The sequence below is a fragment of the Syngnathus typhle genome, linkage group LG5, assembly GCF_033458585.1.
Source record: "Syngnathus typhle isolate RoL2023-S1 ecotype Sweden linkage group LG5, RoL_Styp_1.0, whole genome shotgun sequence".
Taxonomy (NCBI): Eukaryota; Metazoa; Chordata; class Actinopteri; order Syngnathiformes; family Syngnathidae; genus Syngnathus; species Syngnathus typhle.
Window position 1 is genome coordinate 12,575,276 of NC_083742.1, and position 24,024 is coordinate 12,599,299.

Below are 24,024 nucleotides of genomic sequence, written 5' to 3' on the forward strand. Positions count from 1 at the left end.
ACAAAACCTGCTGGCTGCTGTATATTACCTTTATCATGTCTCCGTGAGTTGTGAGCCGCAGTGTTCTGCGTCTGCAAGGGAACCAGATTGTCTCACACGGCGTTGTGGAGGGTCTCCACATGCAATATCTCGCAAAAGTGAATACAGCCTATATAGTTTTGTAAATACTTTATTACATCGTTTCTTCACCACTGAAGAAATGACACTGTAAAGTAGCCAATCTATAAAATAAGAAAATGAAAAGACACAATCATGTCTGTATACTTATTGAAGCCTTGAAGGAAGGGAAATTGCCTGCATACGTGTGTGTGTGTGTGTGTGTGTCTGAGGGTCATTCTATTGTCCTGTACATTAGGCTAAGTGCTCCTCTGCTCTCCAGCAGTACTAAATGGAACCTTTTGGCTTAGGGGGTTGGGGGAGTTGGCTGGGTGTCCCAATCTTGGGTCACTGCATCTGTGAATCATCATATTCAGAGGAGAAAAAAAAAGATCCTTAAAAAAAAGATCCTTTTTGTACTGTGTCCATCTTTTTGTTTAGTCTGTGTGATGTTTATAATCCTCTCCGGTATGCCGCATATGGTGCAAGCTAGAGCCGAGTGGCATTTAAATTGAGTATCCAAATCCAGACCTACTCTGAATTATTTTTATTATTTTATTATTTTCTTTAACTATTGATATTTAAATTACCATGAGGAAATAAATAGGTGGTGCGATACATCAAAAAAGCGAATCATTTTTGTGCTGAAGCCAGCGACACTTCTCAAGTGATGTAAATGCTGCAAACCTGATTCGTTTTGCTAGCCACAGTCTATTATCGCTTTCCTTCTTTGACTTTGCAAATCCTTATTTTGCTTACCATCATCTTGGACTTCGGCGAAAGTTGGTTGCCGAACCACCACATCGAGCCAACCAATCACTCACATTCACACTTAAGGACAATTTAGCCTGTGAAAGCAGGAGTTCAAAATAGGTCCTCAATCAATCATGTTACCTATTTCAAGCAAAAAAAAAAAAAAAAACATGTAGCAAATAAATGAGTTAAGTAATTGAAATAGAACGCTGGCCCATGTGCAATCAAGTTGATGGCGTCCGAGGCTAGTGAGCAGGTGCTCGTGATGATGATGCAGAAGATTTATTTTCCTCGGGTAAGATGCCTCCACACAATATTATATTGGTTGGCTACTAATAATAACGTGACATTGAGCCAACAAAATGTAGCGCGTCATCAGAAATCACAACAGGAAGCGATCAATTATCTTTTCTTTTTAACTCACTGCTGTGCTGTCACAAAGGGCTGTTCAGGGGGCTTACACCTCCCAAGTGTCACATTAGAAAATACTTTAATGAGTTCAAATTCTCCTCCTGGGTATGCGGGTTCTGTTCTTTGACCACAAGATCTGATCATATGTATAGAATTATACAGTTTTGGACATTAAGGGTTGTTAAAAAGTTTTACCGAAAGACCGCTTGACCTATTCAAACCAAGACCCTCCGTCCACCATCATGTTCCTCGTCTATATAAATGACACAGTCAAGGAATGTGGGGACTTAGTTATTCCTCCAATATTTCACATTCTGAAGGTAGTATCAAGTCAATGGCAGAGCCAGAATGAGGTGTGTTAAAATAGTAAATGGAAGGACAGGTGCAGGGGGGGGATTTCATTTTTAACTGTCACGCGGTGTGGATTATCACAGTGGTGGCAAAAAAATGTGAACCCAAGAGCAGGAGGAATCTGGATGGAAACAGGGAGCTAAATACAAGAAATCAGACAAGACAACAAGGCACACACAAATGGTTGGAGGGTGCTTGATGAGGAGCTTCATTTAGACTGAAGTTATGCTTTGCCACCATCTTGCAGGGTCACATAGACACAAAACTATTTTCATTGGGGGTGTCAGTCACTCGTGGATCTCCTGTGGTCCACTGCGTAAGAAAATACTTGTTGAGAGTAGAGCAGAACCTACCCAAGCTCAGGCAAGTGACCCACCAATATCACTAAAACACCCAAGAAATTAAATGAACCAACGAGGTGATATATATCATGCTTATTATAGCAATCCCAAGAGGCTCCCTTGGGGCTTGGAGCAGTATTGGGGGGGGGGGGGGGGGAGCATTTGAACAATTGGATCTGATCAGTAAGTGCTCTGATTTGCAAAACAATCTCACCTTGAAAAAAAATCAAGTATTTGAGAAAGATCATCTGGAACAAGATCACGTCTGATTGGATGAGAAACCTTGTATTTATCTCGCACTGTGGTTTGGTTCAGTTGGATATACATTTTTATTGGATTCACAGTGCAAATTGTTCCAAAGAATCCATTTATCAGTGCACTTGTCATGTTGATGGTGCCAGACGGAATCTGACTCTCAATTTGATCTTTTTCTTTGGTCACAATTCTATACTAAAGCTGTATCCACACATTTATTTATCTATTTATTTATTTATTTATTTGTTTATTTATCTAATGTTTCCATTTATTTATTATTATATTCATCTTTATTATTAATAATTTTATTATTTTTATTAATTTTACACACTGACGCTACTACCTTAATTCCACCTTTGCGTGGCATTGAAAATGTTTTTTTTTTAAAATAAGCTGTTGACCAGGATAGTCTCCTTGACATGCAAATTTCCAGCTTTCTTGCATTTGCACACAATATTTATTATTTTGAGAATGCTTCTTAAATTTTACATAGAATCTCCTCAGACATACCCGCTTATCTAATTATAACCTCCAGGAACAGAAAAAAATGTAAAAGGAGAAAAAAAAACTCTGGACTAACTTTGCACTCCAAAATGAATTGGACGTTAGAAACTACTTGCGATGTTTTATAGTCATGACTAGAAAGCAATGCCTTGCCAGTTGCAACCAGTTTGAATGAGACCTATTTTTGTGTGCCATGCATCTGCGCACGTCATCTAGCCACCTAACTAGATTGTTCCATCAGACAGAATTACCCGCATCACTCAATGAAATGCAATTATTGATTACGCTGCTCTCCTCCCCGCATCCATCCCTGCATCCCAAGCCTCCCTAACTCCCTCCCTCCCTCCCACCATCCTCCATCGCTCTGCCTCCGTCTCCTCTTCTGAAGTACTGCAGCGAGAGAACACTGCGTCGGGGAGGGGGGGGGGTTAATTCACGTTGTGCACTTCATTTACGTCGGATCTACTTCTTTGTTAAAGAAATACCCACGAGATTTATTCAACATACAACCAACAATGGGTTTTAAGAAGCTCTAGCTACTTTTGTTGCCATAAATGAAGGTAAGTCTTTTTTTCTCTCAACATCTTCAAGTTGGTGAACCCGTTGGTCTTGTGTGAATATTTGGTCCTTTTTAGCCAAAATGGTTAAAGTGAATAACATCCATTTATTTTCATACCAATATATGTGAATGCTTTTGTGTTTAACAAAAGCAATGATAAATATTTTTGTGGATCATTTCTTTAAAGTTGCATGATAGTTAGTGGCATCATTTATGAACGTGGGCAACTGTTAAGAATTAATTTCATTTGATCATCAAGAATTTTTGTTTCTTTACAATTTTCATTCATAGTTAAAATGATTGCTCCAATTCATGGCGACTCGGAGTCTGGGAATGGCTTGTCTGCGCCATGGTGTAAAAGTTTAAGATTGACTGTAATTGGAAATAGTTTTTACTGTGAATCTGTTCATTCCCCAATTTGGGTGGGATTGAGTTTCTTCCCCTTGATTGGAGTAGAGTTTTTCATGTTGTGGACTTGGAGGCTGTGTAGAGCAATGCAGCCACCTGCCCTGGGGCAGTTGGAGCACTCTGCCAAAAAAAGGAAAGGATGTGGGAGCAGGCAACTGACTCATCCGTGAATTGCACCTCGCGAGGCAATGAACGATTGACGGGTTCGCGAGCGCTGAACTGGAAACCTTTGGCAAAGTGCTTTGTGAGCAGTATGAACATTAAGCAACATTGTAGTCCTGTTCTAGTCACAGTTATTATATTTATTTAAGTGGTATTGTTGTGTTCTCAAAATCAGGCAAACATTGCCAGATTCCAACTTTATTTAAGGATTGCAGAAACAAATCCATTAAAAAGTCCAGAAGAAGATACAGATAGCATCACCCCTCCTCATAATGAAAATGGTAGAGTCCTGTCCGTTCATTGAACAAGAAATTAGAAATGACTAATTAACCAACACTAACCACACCAAGCTTTTGTTGAATGAATTGATATTTCTGTATTTCCTGCTTTATTCACCCCCCCATACAAACCAAAATGGTACAACCCCATCATATAACCAGAAAGAAGCTTGTTAAAATTGTTTACAGTTCAACCCTGGTGGATAGCTGAGACATTTTTCTACCAATACTACATTCTATAAACAATAATCAGCAATTCAGCCAGTGTCACACATATTTTAATATTCTGTCGTTTATTCCCCGCCCCCCTTTAACTTTAAGCAACATAATAGAAGCTCACAAGAGACTCCCTTTGTATTCCACTCATGGTAAAAGTACACTGCCTGTAATGCCCGAGGCACCGAAGCAGGAACAAAAGCACCAGAAAAAAAAGATTGTCTCTCTCCATTATCTTGACAAACAATCAGGAGATTCAGCAGATGTTTCATTATTTTGTTTAGATCATGGTTAATGACCCACGTCATCAAATGGCCTGAAGAATTCTTGCATTTATCTGAAAATGTGTAACACACTACAGTGAAACGGATAGGCAAGAAGTTCCAGTCTGAACTCGGCAAGGCCTAAATCAGTTTTACGTTAAGTAGGAATAGTTTCATTAGGGAGGTCGGTGGTCATGTGGTTTTCTCTAGTGATCTTATTACCATCAAGAACTGCAAGGTTGTAGACCATCCAAGTATCCAATCAGGTTCAGGGTTGTAATTATTTTTTTAATATTAATTATTATTAAATAATTGTAATTGAGCGTCGTGTGACTTGTAGCTGTCTCGTTTCTTTCTGCGTTGTCAAACCCCAACACCCCAACTTCAACACACAAGCGTATGCACAGGCTGTGATGCCATCACTATTTGATGGAATCTCCTAATGGAAGGCGTCCCATTCTGGAAGCACCTCCTCCAGATGAGGCCGTGACTTCTCCATTTTGATGGGATTACTTTCAGTCTTGCCCATTTAGAGATTGGACCTAATGCCAATTGAACAAAACAGCCGTTAGCGAGGTGTTCCTGCTGGTGAATGTCTTTTAGAGGGCAAAATCAGAACAAGAAAAAAACCCATTTGAGACTGCCCACTGAGAAATGAACAACTGTACTATACTATATTTATTTGATATTGAAAAAAAATTAAAATCACCTCAAATTTGATGCTCCCATACACAGTGTGTGGTTCAAGTGAAAAGGAAATCGCATTCCTCTCTCTTCTAAGATTTGGTCTTCAGTTGCTAGTCTTGTTGCCTAGCCTGTAAAAAAAACTGTATTGTGAGTTTTATATGAAAAAAAAAAACTTACATTTATGAATCGAACAGTATTCGAATTGAGGTTTACGGTGGATTTTCTTTTATTCAGATGCTTGACCTATCCAGGTTGACTACGTAATGCTCCAGAACCCCAACTGATGCATTATACAAATTATCAAAATCTGGTAAGGATTTGTAAACCCACAGACAATCAAACAACACATATCCGTAGTTAATAAAATAAATCTAGCATTTTACAAATCTGATTGCGCTGCATATAATTATCCAACATCTACAACCGTGTAGATTTAATGGAGAAATATGTAAGGGATCATTAATTTATTAAATGGCAATCAGCAAGTGATGTCAACTATAATAGTTAATGCCTTGTACAGTATGTACAGTAATGGGTTCTTCTGTAAAATGTTTTTGTGAAAATCCAAACAAAGGACCCGGTGGTGGGAATAATAGGTGAGAACATGAAAGATGGCAAAAGCCGCCCCACTGCTGTCTTGTTTGAAAGTGTTGGTTTGATTGTGATTGCTCTTGTTGCTGCGTGCGCAGTCAGGGTGCCTCTTCTACTGCGGTCAGGTGGTCTCATGTGAGCTTTGGTGTCTTCTGAGCTTCATCACACCTGACAGCGCACCTCACCGTGCACTCCATTGATGTTCTGACAGGAAGACACCACCCGGAGATATGTGAGCATGCGTGTCAATGTTCATAGACTCAAGGGGGTGAAAAAAGAGCAGTTTGTTTAAGCACCGTGGTCTAATCCTGCAGCAGCAGTCTGCGGGTTGGCAGTCATGGTCGTGACCTTTGACACAACTCTGGCTGTTAGTTTAACAAAGAATATGGCTTATTTATGCAGTCTTGTATTTCCGGGAACAATTCAGTTGCTATTTTGCCAGAAGCTGACATTGCATCACAAACGAAAGGCCATTTCCTTTTCTGTTTTGAATTTATAAAACTGCAGAGAATGGTTTGTTTGTCTATACAAACACTGTTGAACATTTCTTGAAAATGGTCTATAATTACCGTAATTTCAGTTACTTTTTTTATAAGCTTTGAACCCTGCGGCTTATTGTCCGCTTATTTGTGGACTTTTGATGATTTTTATGATATTGTAAAATGATTTGTTATGGTAATACAGGAAATAGAATTGAGGACATTTCATTTAAAACACCTGCGTCTTATAGTACAGTGCGGCTTATATATGAGGGGGAGAAAAAAAAAAAGATTTGCTCCTAATTTTAGCTGGTGCGGTTTTTATTCAAGTGCGGTTTCTAGTCCAGAAATGACGGTAGATTTTTTAAATACATTTTACAAATTCATCTTCTTTTCTCCCAACTATTGTATCCGGGAGAAATATTTCTGCCTCACAGTGCGAGGCATGTTGGATTCATTTTAAACACCCGCTTAAATCACCATAATGCTTCTTTGCTTGATAAATGACACCGTAGCAATTGCCCAAAAATCTGTCATTTGATTAATTCTTATGACAAGCCAAACCCTCGCCGATGCCAGTGACGGCATTAAAAAAAAAATATATATAAAAAAAGCTCCTTGCTCATAACCACAGAAGTCATCCAATGAGCCAAAGAGATTAGTGGAGTCACCTTGAATCAGCGGTGTCATTTTGTCCAGTAAAATTGCATTATGGGAGCTGGAGCTGGCCCTGTGATTTGTGTTCTCCTGACAAGGCTTCAGTGTTCATTAGAGGATGTGGTGAACAACCCCTGAGTCGCATGTGGAGGGTGCACTCTGGACAGCTCTGATCTCTCTGCCCTTCTCTTAAGTCATTCTAGAGATGATTTTGTCTTACGTCAATTCATTCCAAGAAAATAAGTGGCGAGAGCTTTTCCAAAACGCTATAAATTCATTTGATGGAAAAAGATACCCAGACCTGCAAATTTTAATGAAACAACCCTATGGAAACAATATATTCGGTTCAAATATGGTCAACAAAAGTTAATCGAGTCAATACAAAACCACAAAAAGTAGTTTTCTTCTCTTTGACAGCGCAAGTGTGACACAGGGGAAAATCTAGCAGAACAAATGCGAAGCTCCTCGTACTGCTCCTTCTGCGACTTCTTTAACGGCGATTTAGCTCCATGAGTGGATTATCCTCACCTATCTCACAGCACACCAGTGTGCCAGGGTGAATTATACTATAACTAGCTTTACGGATCTCCCTTCCTTTCTTTGGCAGAGGTATGTGTTTCCAGCCGCCACATGCAATTTCCGAGTGAATTGCAATTTGTCTTTTAATGTTCACTCATCTGCTGTAAGTTAATAAGAAGGAAACAGCAGGCCAGACATGTTGAACATGTGTCATCGTTTGAGCGTGAGCTGGGGTCTCCCTCTCGTTAGACTGGGAAAGGACCTCTCGAATCACGTTGCATGTTTTTGTGAATACATAAATAACAAGAATGATTATCAATAAGGTTTGGGGAACGTTAGGAAATTGTGCTTGTGCTAAACTCGCTTTCACTGCTTTTTTATCGTTTCTTTTATACTTGCCCGTCTCACTGAGCTTGACCGCAAACATTGTGTTTGTTCTCGTGCGGTGACAGCGCACTAATGACTCGTGTTCCTTGCTGCTTTTTCAGACCCACTGAGCTGACCATTCCCAGCGTAAAATCCGGCCTTCTCGCTCGTCTTCACCGGCTGATTTCACCAGAATGGAGGACACTTACAATAACAGGACTTCCCTGGTTAAAGGGGCCAAGGATATAGTCAAGGAGGCAAAGCGGCAGACAGCAAAAAAGGTCAACAAGGTGGTGGACCGTGCAGCAGATGAGTATTCATCCCACCACAACTACTCACGATTCCAGGACGATGCGGACGACGATGACGAGGATTTCTACAGGAATCAACCTCGGCAAGATGGAGAGGGTTACCGTGACAATGACGAGGGCTCCAGCGATGCCACCGAGGGCCACGACGATGAGGACGAGATCTACGAGGGCGAGTACCAGGGGGTTCCTTCCACGGGCGACAGGAAGCATAAGGAGGGCCAAGTGGCCCTCGGGCAACCCGTGTCGGACGCAATGAGGGACAGGAAGGAGCTGGAGCGGGAGCGACAGGCTGATGAGGAGGAGCTGGCACAGCAGTACGAGCTCATCATCCAAGAGTGCGGCCACGGGAGGTTCCAGTGGCAGCTGTTCCTGGTTCTGGGACTGGCGCTCATGTCAGATGGCGTTGAGGTGTTTGTGGTGGGCTTTGTGCTTCCAAGTGCTGAAACAGACATGTGTGTACCTGACTCCAGTTCAGGATGGTTAGGTGAGTACACCTGTGTGCGTGTGTACATGAATGAATCAAATTATTCCATTTTAAAATGTATTATATTACATATGGAATCGTTAAAAAAAATGATTGACATATCGTACCATATCGAATCGTAAACCGGATTGGCATATAGCCACCACACTATTCTGAGGTTGGGGGTTGCAATCTGGAGTTCCTGTCTGGAGTTTGTATGTTGTCCTCCGGATTGTGTTTTGCTTCCTCTGAGTAGGGATGCTGGTAATGCGTTACTCTATGATATCTTCTTATTTTTTTTTATTTTATTTTTTTACTGAAATTGAAAAAAATCAATTTCATTTATAAAAAAAACAAACACGATTAGAAATCTAACTAAAACTACTTATAATTATTGCGTAAAGGTCCTTCCTTTTGTTGTCTTTGGCAATTAATTTAGTATTAATTTAAATTTAAAATAAATCATTAAATAGATAAAAATGATTAAAAATTAATTTAGCAAAGTCTGGAGTTGTTTTGCTGGCTGGCAACTATTCTCCACCCCTCACCCAAGTCATTTGGGGTAGACTCCAGCTCACCCATGAAACTAATAAAGGTAAGCAGTATTAAAAATGGAAGGATGGATGGATCCAGTTTGGTGTTGTATGTAATTTAACAGCAACCAAGAACATTTTCGTCCAGAGCTGGTTCGGAATTTGCAGCCCTGCAGTTTCTAATCCACTTGAATAACTGCCCATTTAAAAAAATCTAAAGGATTACAGCCATTTGCATGTTCTGTATGCAAGCATGTCATGCTTCAGTCTACATTTGTGTGTCACATCAAGTCTTGTATTAGGATTAAGAGGGTAGCGAGTATTGCCTTCCTAGTCTGTTGAGCAGCAGCTCCGGCAGTCCTGATGGCTGGAGGTGTATAATCCATCATCCCAATGTTGTGCACTGGGAATGACTCACTCGCTCACTCACTGTGTCAGCGTACCAGAGTGGCGCAGAAAAGAATTTGATATACTGTACATTGCTGTCGTTTGGCTCACAATCACATAGAGGCTTCCTTTCTAAAAATCTCTGACCTCAACCCCATCAAGCAGCATGTCACACCATGGAATGACATTAGAATGATGACATTGCAGAAGTATCAAATATTCAAAATACTCTATGTTTTTCTGGCTTTCATTTGATCCCCCATGGTAAATTAAACCCCCCCGGCCCTTTCCAAGCGCTTTTCTTTCTCTCTAGTCAAGCAAGGTCTCGTAGGCATTCATGCCGGATACGTTCAGCTCGTCGTTGTTCGTGACTCCGTCCCTCACCGTCCGTCTCTCCCTCTCGGCCTCCTTTCCTAATGCTTCCCTTTGACTTGGTGGTCTTCCCCCATTCTCCTCTCTTTGTTATGCCCACTGATTGCCCGCAGGCTCCTCCCTGTTGAAGTGAACATGATTGGTGTATTTGAGTGTGAATGTGGTGTGTTTTGCATGGATTACATGATTACTAGAACCTTGTTGGCATCCGTTGGGAGTTTCAGTGTAATTACACTTAATCACGAGCAACAAAAAATGTTGCTGAGGTCCAATTTCAAGTTTATTTAAATCACTCAAATTAAATATTTTGTTTTGGATTAGAATTAAATGCATCTTTTCTTGAGTATGGAACAGGTCAGAATATATGTATAATTTTTTTATCTTTGTGAAGTTTTAGTTTTTGATGGAGCTTTTACATTATCTTATACAATGGTGCAGGTGCATACAAATAAAGTGTTTCACAAGAATATTATTTCTGTATGCCAGGGTGAGTGAGATTGGATGAAACTCTCCTTTGACATGCGAAAACAACAATGTTGACTGCAACACGAGGAAGAAAGATGAGCATCTTATGTGTGTGTGTGTGTTTGGTGGCAAATGCAGTTCACACTTTTAATACGAGTATGAACAGAGAACTAAACATGTTGTGTGGTGAACAGTGGACCGGCAAAGAGGAGGGATGGCTTTGAGGTAGAAAAATGACCGAGTTAAGAGGAGTAACGTGGAAGGAGGAGTGGGAGGATCAGCGCGGGATGCTGGCACTCTAGTGCTATTCAGCACGCCAACGTTGACAGCGCGAGGCTTTGCCATCATCTCACGCGCAAAAGACAATAACAACCCAGCACCCTATCATTACTTATTTGTTCTCACGGGCTATATTTTTCATCATGATACACCCCCCCTCGCTCTTCATTGTCACTTAAGATCTGCCTCTCCCTCCTCACGTTCAGGACATGCTTTTCACCCTGTCCTCATCTCAGTATCAATTGTAGCTTTTTACTCCCTGCTCTTTATTAAACTCCATCTGCAGCCCACGCAACCCCCTTTCTTTTGTGTCCCTCTGTGTGGGGCTCCGGGGTCCAAGAGCAGCTGAGCATAGCTAAACTGCGGTAAAATGACAGCATCACTGCAGAGATTAGCAGCACTTTTGCAGTGCAGCTCCGTCGATGGGTGGGAACGCTTCGACATGTGTGGGCGCGGGAGACGTCGTTGTGGTGGGGCCAGAGGGGCTTTGCCAGCAATGTCAGCCGGTAGTAAACCATTTCTAACGACTCGCTTCCATTAGGGCACCATTTGATTTTATGGGAATTATTCTCACTTATTACTGTAATGGAGATTGGATCATGGGTGTTGCCGATGGGTCTTTTTTTTTAACCCTGCACTTGAGGCCCTACCAGTCCGACTTTTTTTTGCAGTGCTTGCAGAAGTTTGGAATCCCATCAAGACGACACACAATGTAGTGCGAACGTGATGACTCAGTTCTAAAGAGAAGATCTAAAATAAATAGGACAGAAGAAGTAGGGTGGAAACTCAAGAGGAAATAAATACAATTATAATCCGTCCATAATCAAACTTTCATATACTGAAAAAATTTTTGAACATTTTTCCTGAAGTGAAATTTTCAAAATTCAGTTTTACAATCCCAATTGTCTAGAATGTTTTAAAAAACAACAACAACAACTCTTTCAAGTATTAACTGATTTGATCAACTCAAAAGCTGTCCAATATCCAAGTTTGCATGTATGAGTGAAGATAACAATTCTCACTTTCTAAAAGTAAGGATACAAGCTGAAAGAAGGAATTACCATTAAGAAGAACTCTGGAAGGAGACATTTGGAGAGAAAAGGGAAGTGAGAGGTGGCACTGAATTGGATGGTTTATTAAGATGCATGGTGCCGAAGTAGTTCTTGATGCTGAGAGCATTGAGCATCAAAGCATGAAATCAAAGAAGAGGTCTTGAATGCAGACCAGCTCTCCCGGAGGGTGTTTCTCAGCATCTAATAGGACGCCAAACATTAGGAATGGATTCATTATTTCTTTTGTTACCTTGCATTGTTTTTAAGCTCACAAACATGCGCTCAGATAATTCGTTGATTTATAACACGATGCCTTGTTTAGCGATTACAAAATACTTTAGTATTTTATGAATAAATAATAAATGAACATCGTTTTTGTTGTTTTTGTTTTCCACAGTATGTGTTTTCCATCACATCCACGGATTGGTTTCATCTTGTGAGTGATGTGTTTTGACACGCCAACATCGGCCAAAACCTTTTGGCTCAGTCTGACGAGTCATCTGACACGCTGTCATCATTTGACCAAGTCCATGTGGGTCACCACATCAAAACATTCTTGTGTACGAGCTGGCTTTCATTCACACAGTTTTCTGTGTAATGTATCAGAAATGATACTTTTCTTCTCTCTGTGGTTTCTCAGTCAGCTGCAATTTGTCTTTAAACTACGCTCAACTGAGCTGACATGTATCGATTTTGCTCCTCCTCTTTGTCTGCAGACACATAAGAGGTCTGGGATTTGTTCTCATCTAAATCAATGGCGGAGCAGCGGTGTGTAACCATACTGAGTGCTGAAGTTTCATTAATTAAAATGCCTGCCCGTCCTGCTCTATCATTTCAAATATGTTCTCTCTCTATTGATTAGCTGACTATCGACTGAATGTCAGTGTGACACAATGCTGGATTATTTCACGCATGTGCAATGAAGTATTAAGAAGATTGTACACATATTGTTTGTATTTCTTTTCTCATGTTGTAAAATTATCAGTTTATATACTGTGCATAGTATTATCTTTATAACGGCAGCGTGAAAAGTTCCAAGACTCACGACGAGCCATTGCTTGTGGCCACAGAAAACAATATTACATTGCCCTGAGATGACTCCCAACCTTTCTTTTGGCCGTTTAGCATTTAGCGATAGACCTCTCTTTGTTCCACGACGTTATTTTTGAGTTAGAGTATATGTGACACTACAGTGTACTGCCCTGCTCTTTATTGGGGCCAGCATTGCTGACATCATGCGCCGAGATGGCGTGCAGCAAGCTGGACGGAACATCGATAAATTCATTGCGTAATTGACTGTCCTGTGTAGGGTAGATTCATTTGTCAACTGCTTTTAATGCACCGCACGTCGGAGGGAGTGCAGGTGCTTTCTTGTTCTATTTGGTGCCTGTCTGTCTGTATACCAGTAAAGCTTGGATAAAGTCAAAGAGATGCAAGATGTAGTGTGTTTTCTCTGCATTATGATGCACAAATCCGGCACATAAAATATACAAACTCAAAATCTAGAAAGTAAAGTAGCATTGTAGTGTTGCAAAGTTTGCATTCCGTTGTTTGGTTGTGAAAACAACCTCCATATGGACTCAGCCATTGAAAAGAACATTCGGCACGAATGAAGGCACAAGACAAATGTTGCTCCGTCTTCTAATTTTTCACACTTTGCCTGCAGAATTTTGTGTGTATGTTTGTGTGTGTGATTTTGAAGACATTCTTAACTCAGTGTCTGTGAAATTGGAATAAAAAAAATATACAAAACTATTTTTGGTATTTTTATATATATCTTTTTATAATTAATAATACTAATATAATATAATATAAACTATAAAATATAAACATACGTATATCTGAAGTTGAATTGTTGTTGAAGATGGCCTTTACAAGAAAATCAACCAGTTAACATGCACACCCAAACCTCAAGCTCTGTCTCTCTACGTCTCTTTGCAGGTAGCATTGTTTACCTGGGCATGATGCTGGGAGCCTTCTTTTGGGGAGGAATGTCTGACAAAGTGGGCCGCAAGCAGTGTCTCCTCATTTGCATGTCCACAAACGGCTTCTTCGCCTTCCTGTCGTCTTTTGTCCAGGGATACGGCGTCTTCCTTGTTTGTCGCCTGGCCGCAGGGTTCGGGTAAGAACGGAGGTGACGCGAGGGCCAATTTGTTTGTCAAAAGGATTTGTGAAGGTCAAGGCAGGAATGTGTCCGTTGATGTGTTTACTTGGCATCCCTTTGTAAGTGTGGCTGTCTCCATCCTCATTATTATTCCCTTTGCTGAGAAAAAGCTGGAATCAATTTCATTTAATGATCGCTTACAGCCTAATTCACTCTGCCAGCACAGCACAGGGACTTCAAAACACTTTAAATATATAGGCTGGTTGTGCCCCGAGACATTCACTTTAACTGCTCTTCAGATTATAAAGTTAATTTTGCCAACATAATATACACAATTGCAATTACTGTAAATTGTGTCCTGCTTTTGCAGCTATCAGAAACATCTGCCCCGTTGTCACGAGATCTGGGTTTGAATCCTTGTTGGAACATCTCTTTTTGGAATTTTCATGTTTTCTCTTTGCTATTTATTTATTCATTTATATATTTAGTAGTTATTTATTTATGTATTTATAATAATAATAATAATAATAATAATAATAATAACTAGAATTTTGCAATTTCTGGAGAAATTGCGTGTGAAGGCGAAATGTATGAATAACTTCTTCGGGGAATGCTGCCGAACGATGTTGAAACGTGTTGAATTACTTGAGAAATGTAGAATATTTGGAGAATTTGTGGTGAATTTCAAAATAAAAGATGTGAAGTTTTTGGTAAGTGGGAAGTTGTGGAATAGGTAGAAAAATGATGAACAGTTGAAAGTTGGAATGGGTTGAATCAGTTGAAAAATGTAGAAATGAGAAGGGAAAAGGGAATTGGGGTTGAATTTCAAAATAAAAGATGTGAAGTTTTTGGTAAGTGGGAAGTTGTGGAATAGGTAGAAAAATGATGAACAGTTGAAAGTTGGAATGGGTTGAATCGGTTGAAAAATGTAGAAATGAGAAGGGAAAAGGGAATTGAGTGTGAATTTCAAAATAAAAGATGTGAATTTTTTGGTAAGTGGGAAGTTGTGGAATAGGTAGAAAAATGATGAACAGTTGAAAGTTGGAATGGGTTGAATCGGTTGAAAAATGTAGAAATGAGAAGGGAAAAGGGAAGTGGGTGTGAATTTCAAAATAAAAGATGTGAAGTTTTTGGTAAGTGGGAAGTTGTGGAATAGGTAGAAAAATGATGAACAGTTGAAAGTTGGAATGGGTTGAATCGGTTGAAAAATGTAGAAGTGAGAAGGGAAAAAGGAATTGGGTGTGAATTTCAAAATAAAAGATGTGAAGTATTTGGGAAGTTGTGGAATAGGTAGAAAAATGATGAACAGTTGAAAGTTGGAATGGGTTGAATCGGTTGAAAAATGTAGAAATTAGAGTACAAAAACGGAATTTGAGAGAATTTTGTTTGAATTTCAAAATAAAAGATGTGAAGTTTTTGGTAAGTGGGAAGTTGTGGAATAGGTAGAAAAATGATGAACAGTTGAAAGTTGGAATGGGTTGAATCGGTTGAAAAATGTAGAAATGAGAAGGGAAAAGGAAATTGGGTGTGAATTTCAAAATAAAAGATGTGAAGTTTTTGGTAAGTGGGAAGTTGTGGAATAGGTAGAAAAATGATGAACAGTTGAAAGTTGGAATGGGTTGAATCGGTTGAAAAATGTAGAAATGAGAAGGGAAAAGGAATTGGGTGTGAATTTCAAAATAAAAGATGTGAAGCTTTTGGTAAGTGGGAAGTTGTGGAATCGGTAGAAAAATAATGAACAGTTGAAAGTTGGAATGGGTTGAATCGGTTGAAAAATGTAGAAATGAGAAGGGAAAAGGAAATTGGGTGTGAATTTCAAAATAAAAGATGTGAAGTTTTTGGTAAGTGGGAAGTTGTGGAATAGGTAGAAAAATGATGAACAGTTGAAAGTTGGAATGGGTTGAATCGGTTGAAAAATGTAGAAATGAGAAGGGAAAAGGAATTGGGTGTGAATTTCAAAATAAAAGATGTGAAGCTTTTGGTAAGTGGGAAGTTGTGGAATCAGTAGAAAAATAATGAACAGTTGAAAGTTGGAATGGGTTGAATCGGTTGAAAAATGTAGAAATTAGAGTAGAAAAACGAAATTTTAGAGAATTTTGGTTGAATTTCAAAATAAAAGATGTGAAGTTTTTGGTAAGTGGGACGTTGTCGAATAGGTAGGCAAAAGATGAACAGTTGAAAGTTGGAACGAGTTGAATCGGTTGAAAAATGTAGAAGTTAGAGGTGAAAAACGAAATTTTGTGAAAATTTGTCGGAATTTTTAACGTGAAAACGTGAAATTTTCGAATTTGGGAATTTTGGGAATGTCGAGAATCCTTCCGAATGTGATTAGAATGTGCTGAATGATGTGAATTTCAAATTGGAACGACGTAAATGTGAAATGTCGAATGTGCCATTAAGAATGAATGGGGAAAAATTTGTCGGAATTTTGGGAATTTTGCGGAATCGGAAAATTTTCGGAACGAGAAAAATACAAGCGCTCGTCGCGTGAATATTTGGAATACGTGAAAAGTGGAATGGAGTGAATCGGATGAATTATGTGGAAGATGAAACGTGTCAAAAAAGTGTGGAGAATAAAAGAGAATAATAATAATAATAGAGAATGGTGTAGAATAACATATGTGTGAAGGCCTTCGCCTTCACACAATAATAATAATAATAATAATAATAATAATAATAATAATAATAATAATAATAATAATAATAATAATAAAATCCATGTGCTTCCTAAGCATACTAAATGTTTTGAGAAATCCTACTCAATAGTAGCATGTTGTGTGTACTAATGTTGTCATGTTGCAACTGTTCCTATGGGAATTACTGCAGTAATTGCATCTGTAGCTTGGAGTAATTAAAAACTGTCATTTCAACCTTTAAGTCAAGCTAGGCTGTATAGTGTGTGTCATGTTGTGTAATCCAAGTAATGTGATCCAAAAGCCTTTAAAGCCCAGTTTTATAATTAAGGAACCCAAGGTACCGGTAATCACATCAGAAGATTAAGATTGAAAAACATGTGACTTCTGGTATGTCTTAGTGGAAAATGTCTAATTGACACTTTTCTGTGCTTCTTGCAGGATAGGAGGTGCAGTGCCTATTGTTTTCTCTTTCTTTGCAGAGGTTTTATCGAGGGAGAAAAGAGGAGAACACTTGAGCTGGCTGTGTATGTTTTGGATGATTGGCGAGATCTACGCATCCGCCATGGCGTGGGCCATTATCCCGCATTATGGTGAGTTTACCAGCTGGATCGAGCTCGCTTGAATGAGACAGATTGGAGATTTACAGCATTGGTGCATGTCCGCCTGGATACTGTTTACCAGCGACCAAATTTCTTTTGAGATACACCAATGCATTAAAATGAACAAAAAGTACGGTCTAATAATTTTGATCATTTTAGTGTTGTTGCACAGCACTGTTCTCTCCGCAAAAACAATCACCTAATAGCAGTGATTTGCTCCCAGGACAAGTAGAGACATTCAAAAGATTAACATTATACATGGATGCCTCGGAGCAGATACTCTGGCACAGTGGAAGATGTGTTGCATTTCACATCACCCATGCTAATACGTAAAACAATGAAAAGAGCTTTCTAAATCATTCCCTCCCTATTTTTTTCCATACCTTTTTTAACCTTACATGTTCCACCCAGCCCCTCCTTTCCTTGTTTTGTTGGCTCTCTCTAACTCTGTCCTTCCTTTTATTACCTCTCCCTCCTCTCTCATCTCTCTCTTTACTCCCCATCTTGACAAAGTGTTCTTCTTGATCAAGCATAATTAGGTTTTTCTCCTTGCTTGACCAGGACAAAGCTTGTGCTGGAAGTGATTTATGGCCAGACAATGCTTTGGCCAACCTCTGACGTCAGTGACTGTGATAGCGCTTGTGTGCGAGTGTGTGTGTGTGTGTGTGTGTGTATATAAAAACCAGTCAGGTTGTTAATGTTGTTTTTAAATTACACTGGCTGTGTAAACGCTGATTGGACATCCACATATGTACACATACGGAAAATAGTGCAGAGAAATGCAATATAATGAAGAAAATAGCCTGTTGGGAATAAATTAATCTATGTAATTTCACGGAATATATTTAGAATCTTGGTTGTACTGTGAATGCTGGTCAAGGCTCACGCAGAAGAAGATCAACAAGAGATGAAAGCAGTTTTACAAAAGGCCAATTTACTTTGTTGAGCCAAAACCTTGGTCATTGTTTTAAAACTAACAGTTGGAGATCAAATAAATAATTCCAACATTAGTGCATAAGAACTGAAAGTGAGATGAGGGGAATTTTGGTAGATTTTATTTTTTAAATCCCTAAGGAAAATCTACCCCCTGGTTCGGAAACTAGCAGTGAGTATGGTGCTATTAATCAGATTATATTTTGAGATTAATCCTCAAAAGACATGTTCTGGCATAAACACCAACATTAACCCCCACCCCCCCGCTTCCACGTTTCCTGACTACCACCTACGCCTGCTAATGGATAATGGCACAGCTTCCCGCGGAGAAGCATCTCCATGAAGCACGATCTGTCGAGAGACGTGGGAGGTCACGACTGGCAATTCTGGATGATTTATATTTCCTGGCTTCCTCACAAACCTAAAATCAGTGACAGCACTTTTAAGATTTTATGGATATTTTTTTTTAATTCCCCGGGAGCCAACCACATTACAAATTTGCCTCCCTAAAATAAGAGTCTAAATATTTTTTTTTTCCAAATACCGTATGAATTTTTCATGATTCCTCTTTAACCTGAAGTCCACCGATGTGTTCTGTTTGTAGGATGGAGTTTCAGCATGGGCTCGGCCTACCAGTTCCACAGCTGGCGAGTGTTTGTGGTCGTCTGTGCCCTCCCTTGTGTGTGTGCTGTGGTAGCACTTACCTTCATGCCTGAAAGCCCCAGATTTTACCTGGAGGTACAAAGCGATTTATTTCCACAAAATAGTTACAAATGTTGACGCTTGAAATACAAATTTTGCCGACTCTGCATTATGCTTCAAGGTTTTCATCCGATGCAATCTCACTGGAGTTGTACTTCAAACTGTTGCTTAGTAAGCTGTTGCTGATGCTACAAATGCGTTTTTCTTTCTCGGACGCGTTGCCTGCTGACAGGTGGGGAAGCACGACGAAGCCTGGATGATCCTCAAACAAATCCACGACACCAACATGAGAGCGCGTGGGCAGCCGGAGAAAGTCTTCAGCGTGAGTTTTATTTCTCCCTGCTGCTGCTCCGCTTTGGTTTTCTTGAAAGGAAGCAAAGAGGCTTATTTTCTGCCACAGCTGGGACAGGTTTTAACTCCCTCTTGGGATCACATCTGCATGATGACATTTCTCAAAGCTGTTCTGTGTCATTCAGGCTTATTTGCAGTCTGAATTGGATGTTAAGTAGATGATGCATTGATGCTATCAGCTGCTGTAGCGTCATTTTCATTTTGTACATGAGAAAATCATCATCCAGAAATTAGATCTACATACAGTGACAAATTTGAACCTGATTTTAAATGAGATATGGTATTCTTATTTTAGATTTTTCATTCCCTCATAAATTAATTGGGCATCTGTATTGAATTTGAATTCGCACATTGATTGCTTGTTGTGAATATTTTTCACAGGTTAACAGGATAAAGATCCCAAAGCAGCTCGATGAATTGGTTGAATTGGAGTCTGAATCAGGAAATCCAGTTTCCAAGGCGATTTTCCGGATGAAGGCTGAAATCCATGGGGTGTGTTCTTTCACCAGTTTATTTTCTGTCCATTTTCCTCCTAGCAGATTTGTATTTAGGCTCACTGAATCTCTTGTGTCATTTCAGATTTACCTGAATCTCATGAAGTGCTTCGACTACCCAATGCGAGAAAATATGATACGACTCTCCATAGTGTGGTTCACGTTGTCTTTCGGGTGAGTGTCGGAGAACCATCAAGTGCAGTTTCCTCAGTCACACAATAGCAATTCCAAGATGCATGTCGGCCAAATCAATCACAGTCTTGCGATCAATACTCCTCCGTTGGCGCAGAGACAGATGAAGGTTGTTGAGGAGTAAAAAAACATCCTGAAAATTGGCAGTATCTTTAGACGGTAAATATTATTCTGATTGCAGGTATTACGGTCTGTCTGTCTGGTTCCCCGATGTCATCAAACATCTCCAGGCGGACGAATATGCCTCCAAAGTGCAAATTCACAACAACGAACGCATCGAAGACTTCACCTTCAACTTTACCCTCGAGAACCAAATACACAAAAATGGACTTTTCATCAATGATCGGTAGGCCATATTTTTGCATCAGCTATTTTTTCTTTGTTTTTGGTGTTTGCTGGTTGTATTGAAATGAAGAGAAATAATCTTGGTCACACCCCACCACGGTTATTTTTGCACAGTTCTGTACAAGAGAAAGGAGAGTTGCAGCGCCACAAACTAAAGGACTGATTTTAGTACATGATTGTTCCCTCCTCAGATTCATCAACATGAAACTCAAATCCGTCACCTTTGTTGACTCAACTTTTCGTAACTGCCACTTTGACGACGTCACATCGGTGGGATCCTATTTCCATAATTGTACTTTCATTGACGCATTCTTCTTTAATACAGGTGAGATGATTTTTAGTCATTCTTACTCTCTCATTTTTGGGCAAATTTTGGATTTGACAAGCTTTTATTTTTGTGTGCAGACATTGACGACTCAAAGCTGATTGATGGCACCGAGGTGGTCAACAGCACGTTCACCCACAATAAAACGGGATGTCAGATGACGTTTGATGACGATTATAGCGCCTACTGGGTTTACTTTATCAACTTCTTGGGAACCTTGGCCGTTCTACCCGGGAACATCGTGTCTGCACTTCTTATGGATAAAACAGGCCGTTTGTCCATGTTAGGTAAGATAGCCATTTTTCAAACTATGAACATCCATCATGAGTGAGGGAGGTGTAATGTTGACCAGAAGCGCCTTCATGGAAGTTACTCACTGTTCTTTTGGCTGGGATTTGTGTCTTTATGCATTAGGTGGCTCCATGGTGTTGTCAGGCATCAGCTGCTTCTTTTTGTGGTTTGGCACCAGTGAGTCCATGATGATTTTCATGCTGTGCCTTTACAACGGCCTGAGTATCTCTGCCTGGAACTCTCTAGACGTGGTCACAACGGAATCTTTTCCGACTGCCAGGAGGTAAGGGTATGATTGTTTGCCATCTTGGGCATAGTTTTTAATGCCCAGATGGGCACAACATGGCCCAAAAATGACAGACTGGACATTTGCGAAAATGAAATGACGCCCCAGTGAACCAAAAAAAAGGGCCTTATCGTCAGTGATCACGCAGATGACACACTGTTTAATATGGCTTTGCAAATCTTTATTTTTTTACCTGTCTCCCCAAAATCTCTCTGCAGAGGAACAGGATTTGGATTCTGCAACGCCCTGTGCAAGATGGCCGCAGTACTGGGGAACCTGATTTTCGGTTCTCTAGTTGGCATCACAAAGGCCATCCCCATCCTAATGGCATCTTCAGTTCTAGTGGGGGGAGGTCTGGTTGGCCTCCGATTGCCTGACACCAGGGCCAATGTCCTTATGTAACGCCAGTCCTGGAGCTTAAGGGTGCTGAGAGATCATAGCGTAAGGAGTGCAAGTGGCTTGCATCATACATGCAGTGGGTATAAAAAGTTGACACGCCCGTGTTCCACCACTAACGTGAATCTCCTGCACGACTCCATTTGAAACAAAAACAAGATTTAATCATCAGAGGCGCTTCAAATGTTATTTGGCTGCGGACCTCTATCAAACATGAGTTTTAACGTAATTGGCTAATTCTGAAAACAACCACATCCCCACTTCTAAGAGGGTGTGCACACTTGTGCAACTTCATTATTTTACTTGTTTATTTGTACCTCCCTTCTCTAAAATATTTTTGGGGAGTTGTGCAACGTATTGTATTTTGAAATGATTGATAGTCCATCACAAAATCCTGGTCATTTAAAAGAAATGCTTTTTATACCCACTGTAGCTTAACTGTTTTAATCATATCTAGCTGATACAGTAAGTAAAGCAATGCAGCAATTTACCAGTCGGCAGTACAAAATTCCTCGCAATTTAAGTAATTTTGTGCATGTTCTGTATAGACATTTTTGCAAATTAAGGCTGACAATTGCACATATTTCCTGCTTAAATTGAGGTTTTAGTTGATCTAAGAAGGGATCCCCGTTCCAGCCGGCATCTTCTACGGTGTGATCGCATCGCTTAAACTCGAGGCTTTTAATATTAATAGTCTTATTAAGAGGAACCAGATGGGGAGAAAAGTGCAAAACAAGCTATAATGAGCTCAGCCAACCTGCTGTGTGATAACGGAGGGAATAGATGATCTGACAGAGCGGACACACTACGCAGAGGCACAGCAGCTGCTATTCTCGCAAACATGTTGCAGATGGTCAGGCAGAGGGCAAACAGGTGCAACTTAAAAGGACATGAAAGCTCACATATAGACACACTTTCAGCTTGGACTCTACTCAACATTTGCATTACTCGATCTAAAGGTTCTCCAAAGTAGATGCAGGATAGCAAGCCCGTTGCATTACCTGCCAATGTAGAATTAAATAATAATACTTGGAAATATATACTATTTTTTTCTTGCACTAATAACCTTGGAATGATGATGGTCTATATTGAATTCCTCTCAGTTCTCTTCCTCTGAATTTGTGGCAGTAACCTACAGTCATGACAAAAAACAAATACTCAATGCCTTTTTAACTGTGCCTCTCCTGAGTTGGAGCAGTCTACCCATAGTCACGTGGTATCTTGAGGTTGTAGGACAGAATCTGAATCATATATAGTCCAGTACCATCTTGTTCTTTAGACGTTAACCCAAACATATAAATGTATTTTAATAATAACACTTTTAACAAAATACAGTAATATCAATTAATATATTTCTATTTATTTGTGTGATACTATTAATATTTCAAAATAAATTGCATAGTTTAATTTATGGATATGATATATTGCAGCTTAATGAATGATTCTTGATAACCGGCAAAAACAAATTTTTGTTCATTTCGTCTAAATCCAAGCTAAGCTTATACATGGCTCACACACAATGTGTACTCTGATTTGTCGTCGTGTTTTAAGTATTACTAAAGCTAAAATGTGATACGCATACAAATGCAGTGATATAAAAGCTGTACTATTTCTTCTAGTGTTGATGAAGCAGAAATATTCATGCCATGGCTAGTTGCAACCTGTTGGAGAGAGAATCATTTTCTGACATTTATTTTGTTTGAGGTATCGGGGCATTTGTTAAATGTACTTTATCTGTGTGAGAGTGTGGGGTATGTAAGCATGCATGTGTGTACATATAATTGTGTGCATTCCAGAGTGTAAATAGTGTACATAATAAAAGCTGATATTAGAGGAGGTGTGGGATTATTGTGTAAAAGCAATTTTGATTGTGTCGTGTGCCAGCTGCTATGTCCATGATGTGCATCACTGTGAGTCCTTGGCTTCAAATCCTTATCCAAATGCCACTCTCCTTCTCCTGTACTCTGTGTGCTTGTGTTGCATGTAGAAAATCTATTATGTGGTATATTTTTGTTTTTGTTTTAATCCTTTTACCTGAAAACAATAGCAATATTCAGATGTTTGTTGAAGAAAAATGTGAATGTATCAGTCTTGTAAGTTCTGTCTGTCCATTTTATGGAGGCAATCAAATCGTATATGGACAACGAAGTTGTGTGTCTTTGTGAGTATTGGGCCTGCCTGTTATTGCTGCAAGTAGCTGTTCTGAGGTCCAAGTGTGAAAATATGTTAAGAAGTCAAAAGGGTGGAATTGCAGTCCGTGTTGCTTTCAAAAATATATCAAATAAAAATTATGTTTTCTTGCAAATGAATCTTTGTATATTTTCCTCCCGAAAGTGTTTTGTAGAACCGCACAAACATTTCATTACAGCACTTTCCTGTATGTAAACACTAGTTGGATTGAATGATCCACTATGAAAAGAAGCGAAATTGATTCATTTTGTTTTTGTTTTCATGTTCAATAGCTGATTTATTTTTAAATGCAGGAGGCCTTCCTTATTTGACTTTAGTGTATCGTTCCATATTGCGTTTAATGCAAACAGAATATTTTAAAAAAATAAAACATTTGCATTACAACCGCCTAGCCCGCACCTAATTATTATTTATATACTTAT

At 39.6% G+C, this 24,024-nt stretch overlaps 1 protein-coding gene across 1 annotated transcript; it reads left to right on the forward strand.

The window, feature by feature from the left end:
- The first annotated feature begins 3,168 nt into the window (after window positions 1–3,168).
- On the forward strand, window positions 3,169–23,710 carry sv2ca (synaptic vesicle glycoprotein 2Ca). Its single transcript, XM_061279870.1, has 13 exons — window positions 3,169–3,271; window positions 8,019–8,691; window positions 13,700–13,880; window positions 16,937–17,088; window positions 18,635–18,768; window positions 18,965–19,054; window positions 19,465–19,575; window positions 19,663–19,751; window positions 19,951–20,115; window positions 20,306–20,439; window positions 20,520–20,726; window positions 20,854–21,013; window positions 21,235–23,710. Exons 2-13 carry the CDS (start codon window positions 8,091–8,093, stop codon window positions 21,416–21,418), a joined length of 2,208 nt encoding a protein of 735 aa, XP_061135854.1. The 5' UTR covers window positions 3,169–3,271; window positions 8,019–8,090; the 3' UTR covers window positions 21,419–23,710.
- Window positions 23,711–24,024: the final 314 nt, after the last annotated feature.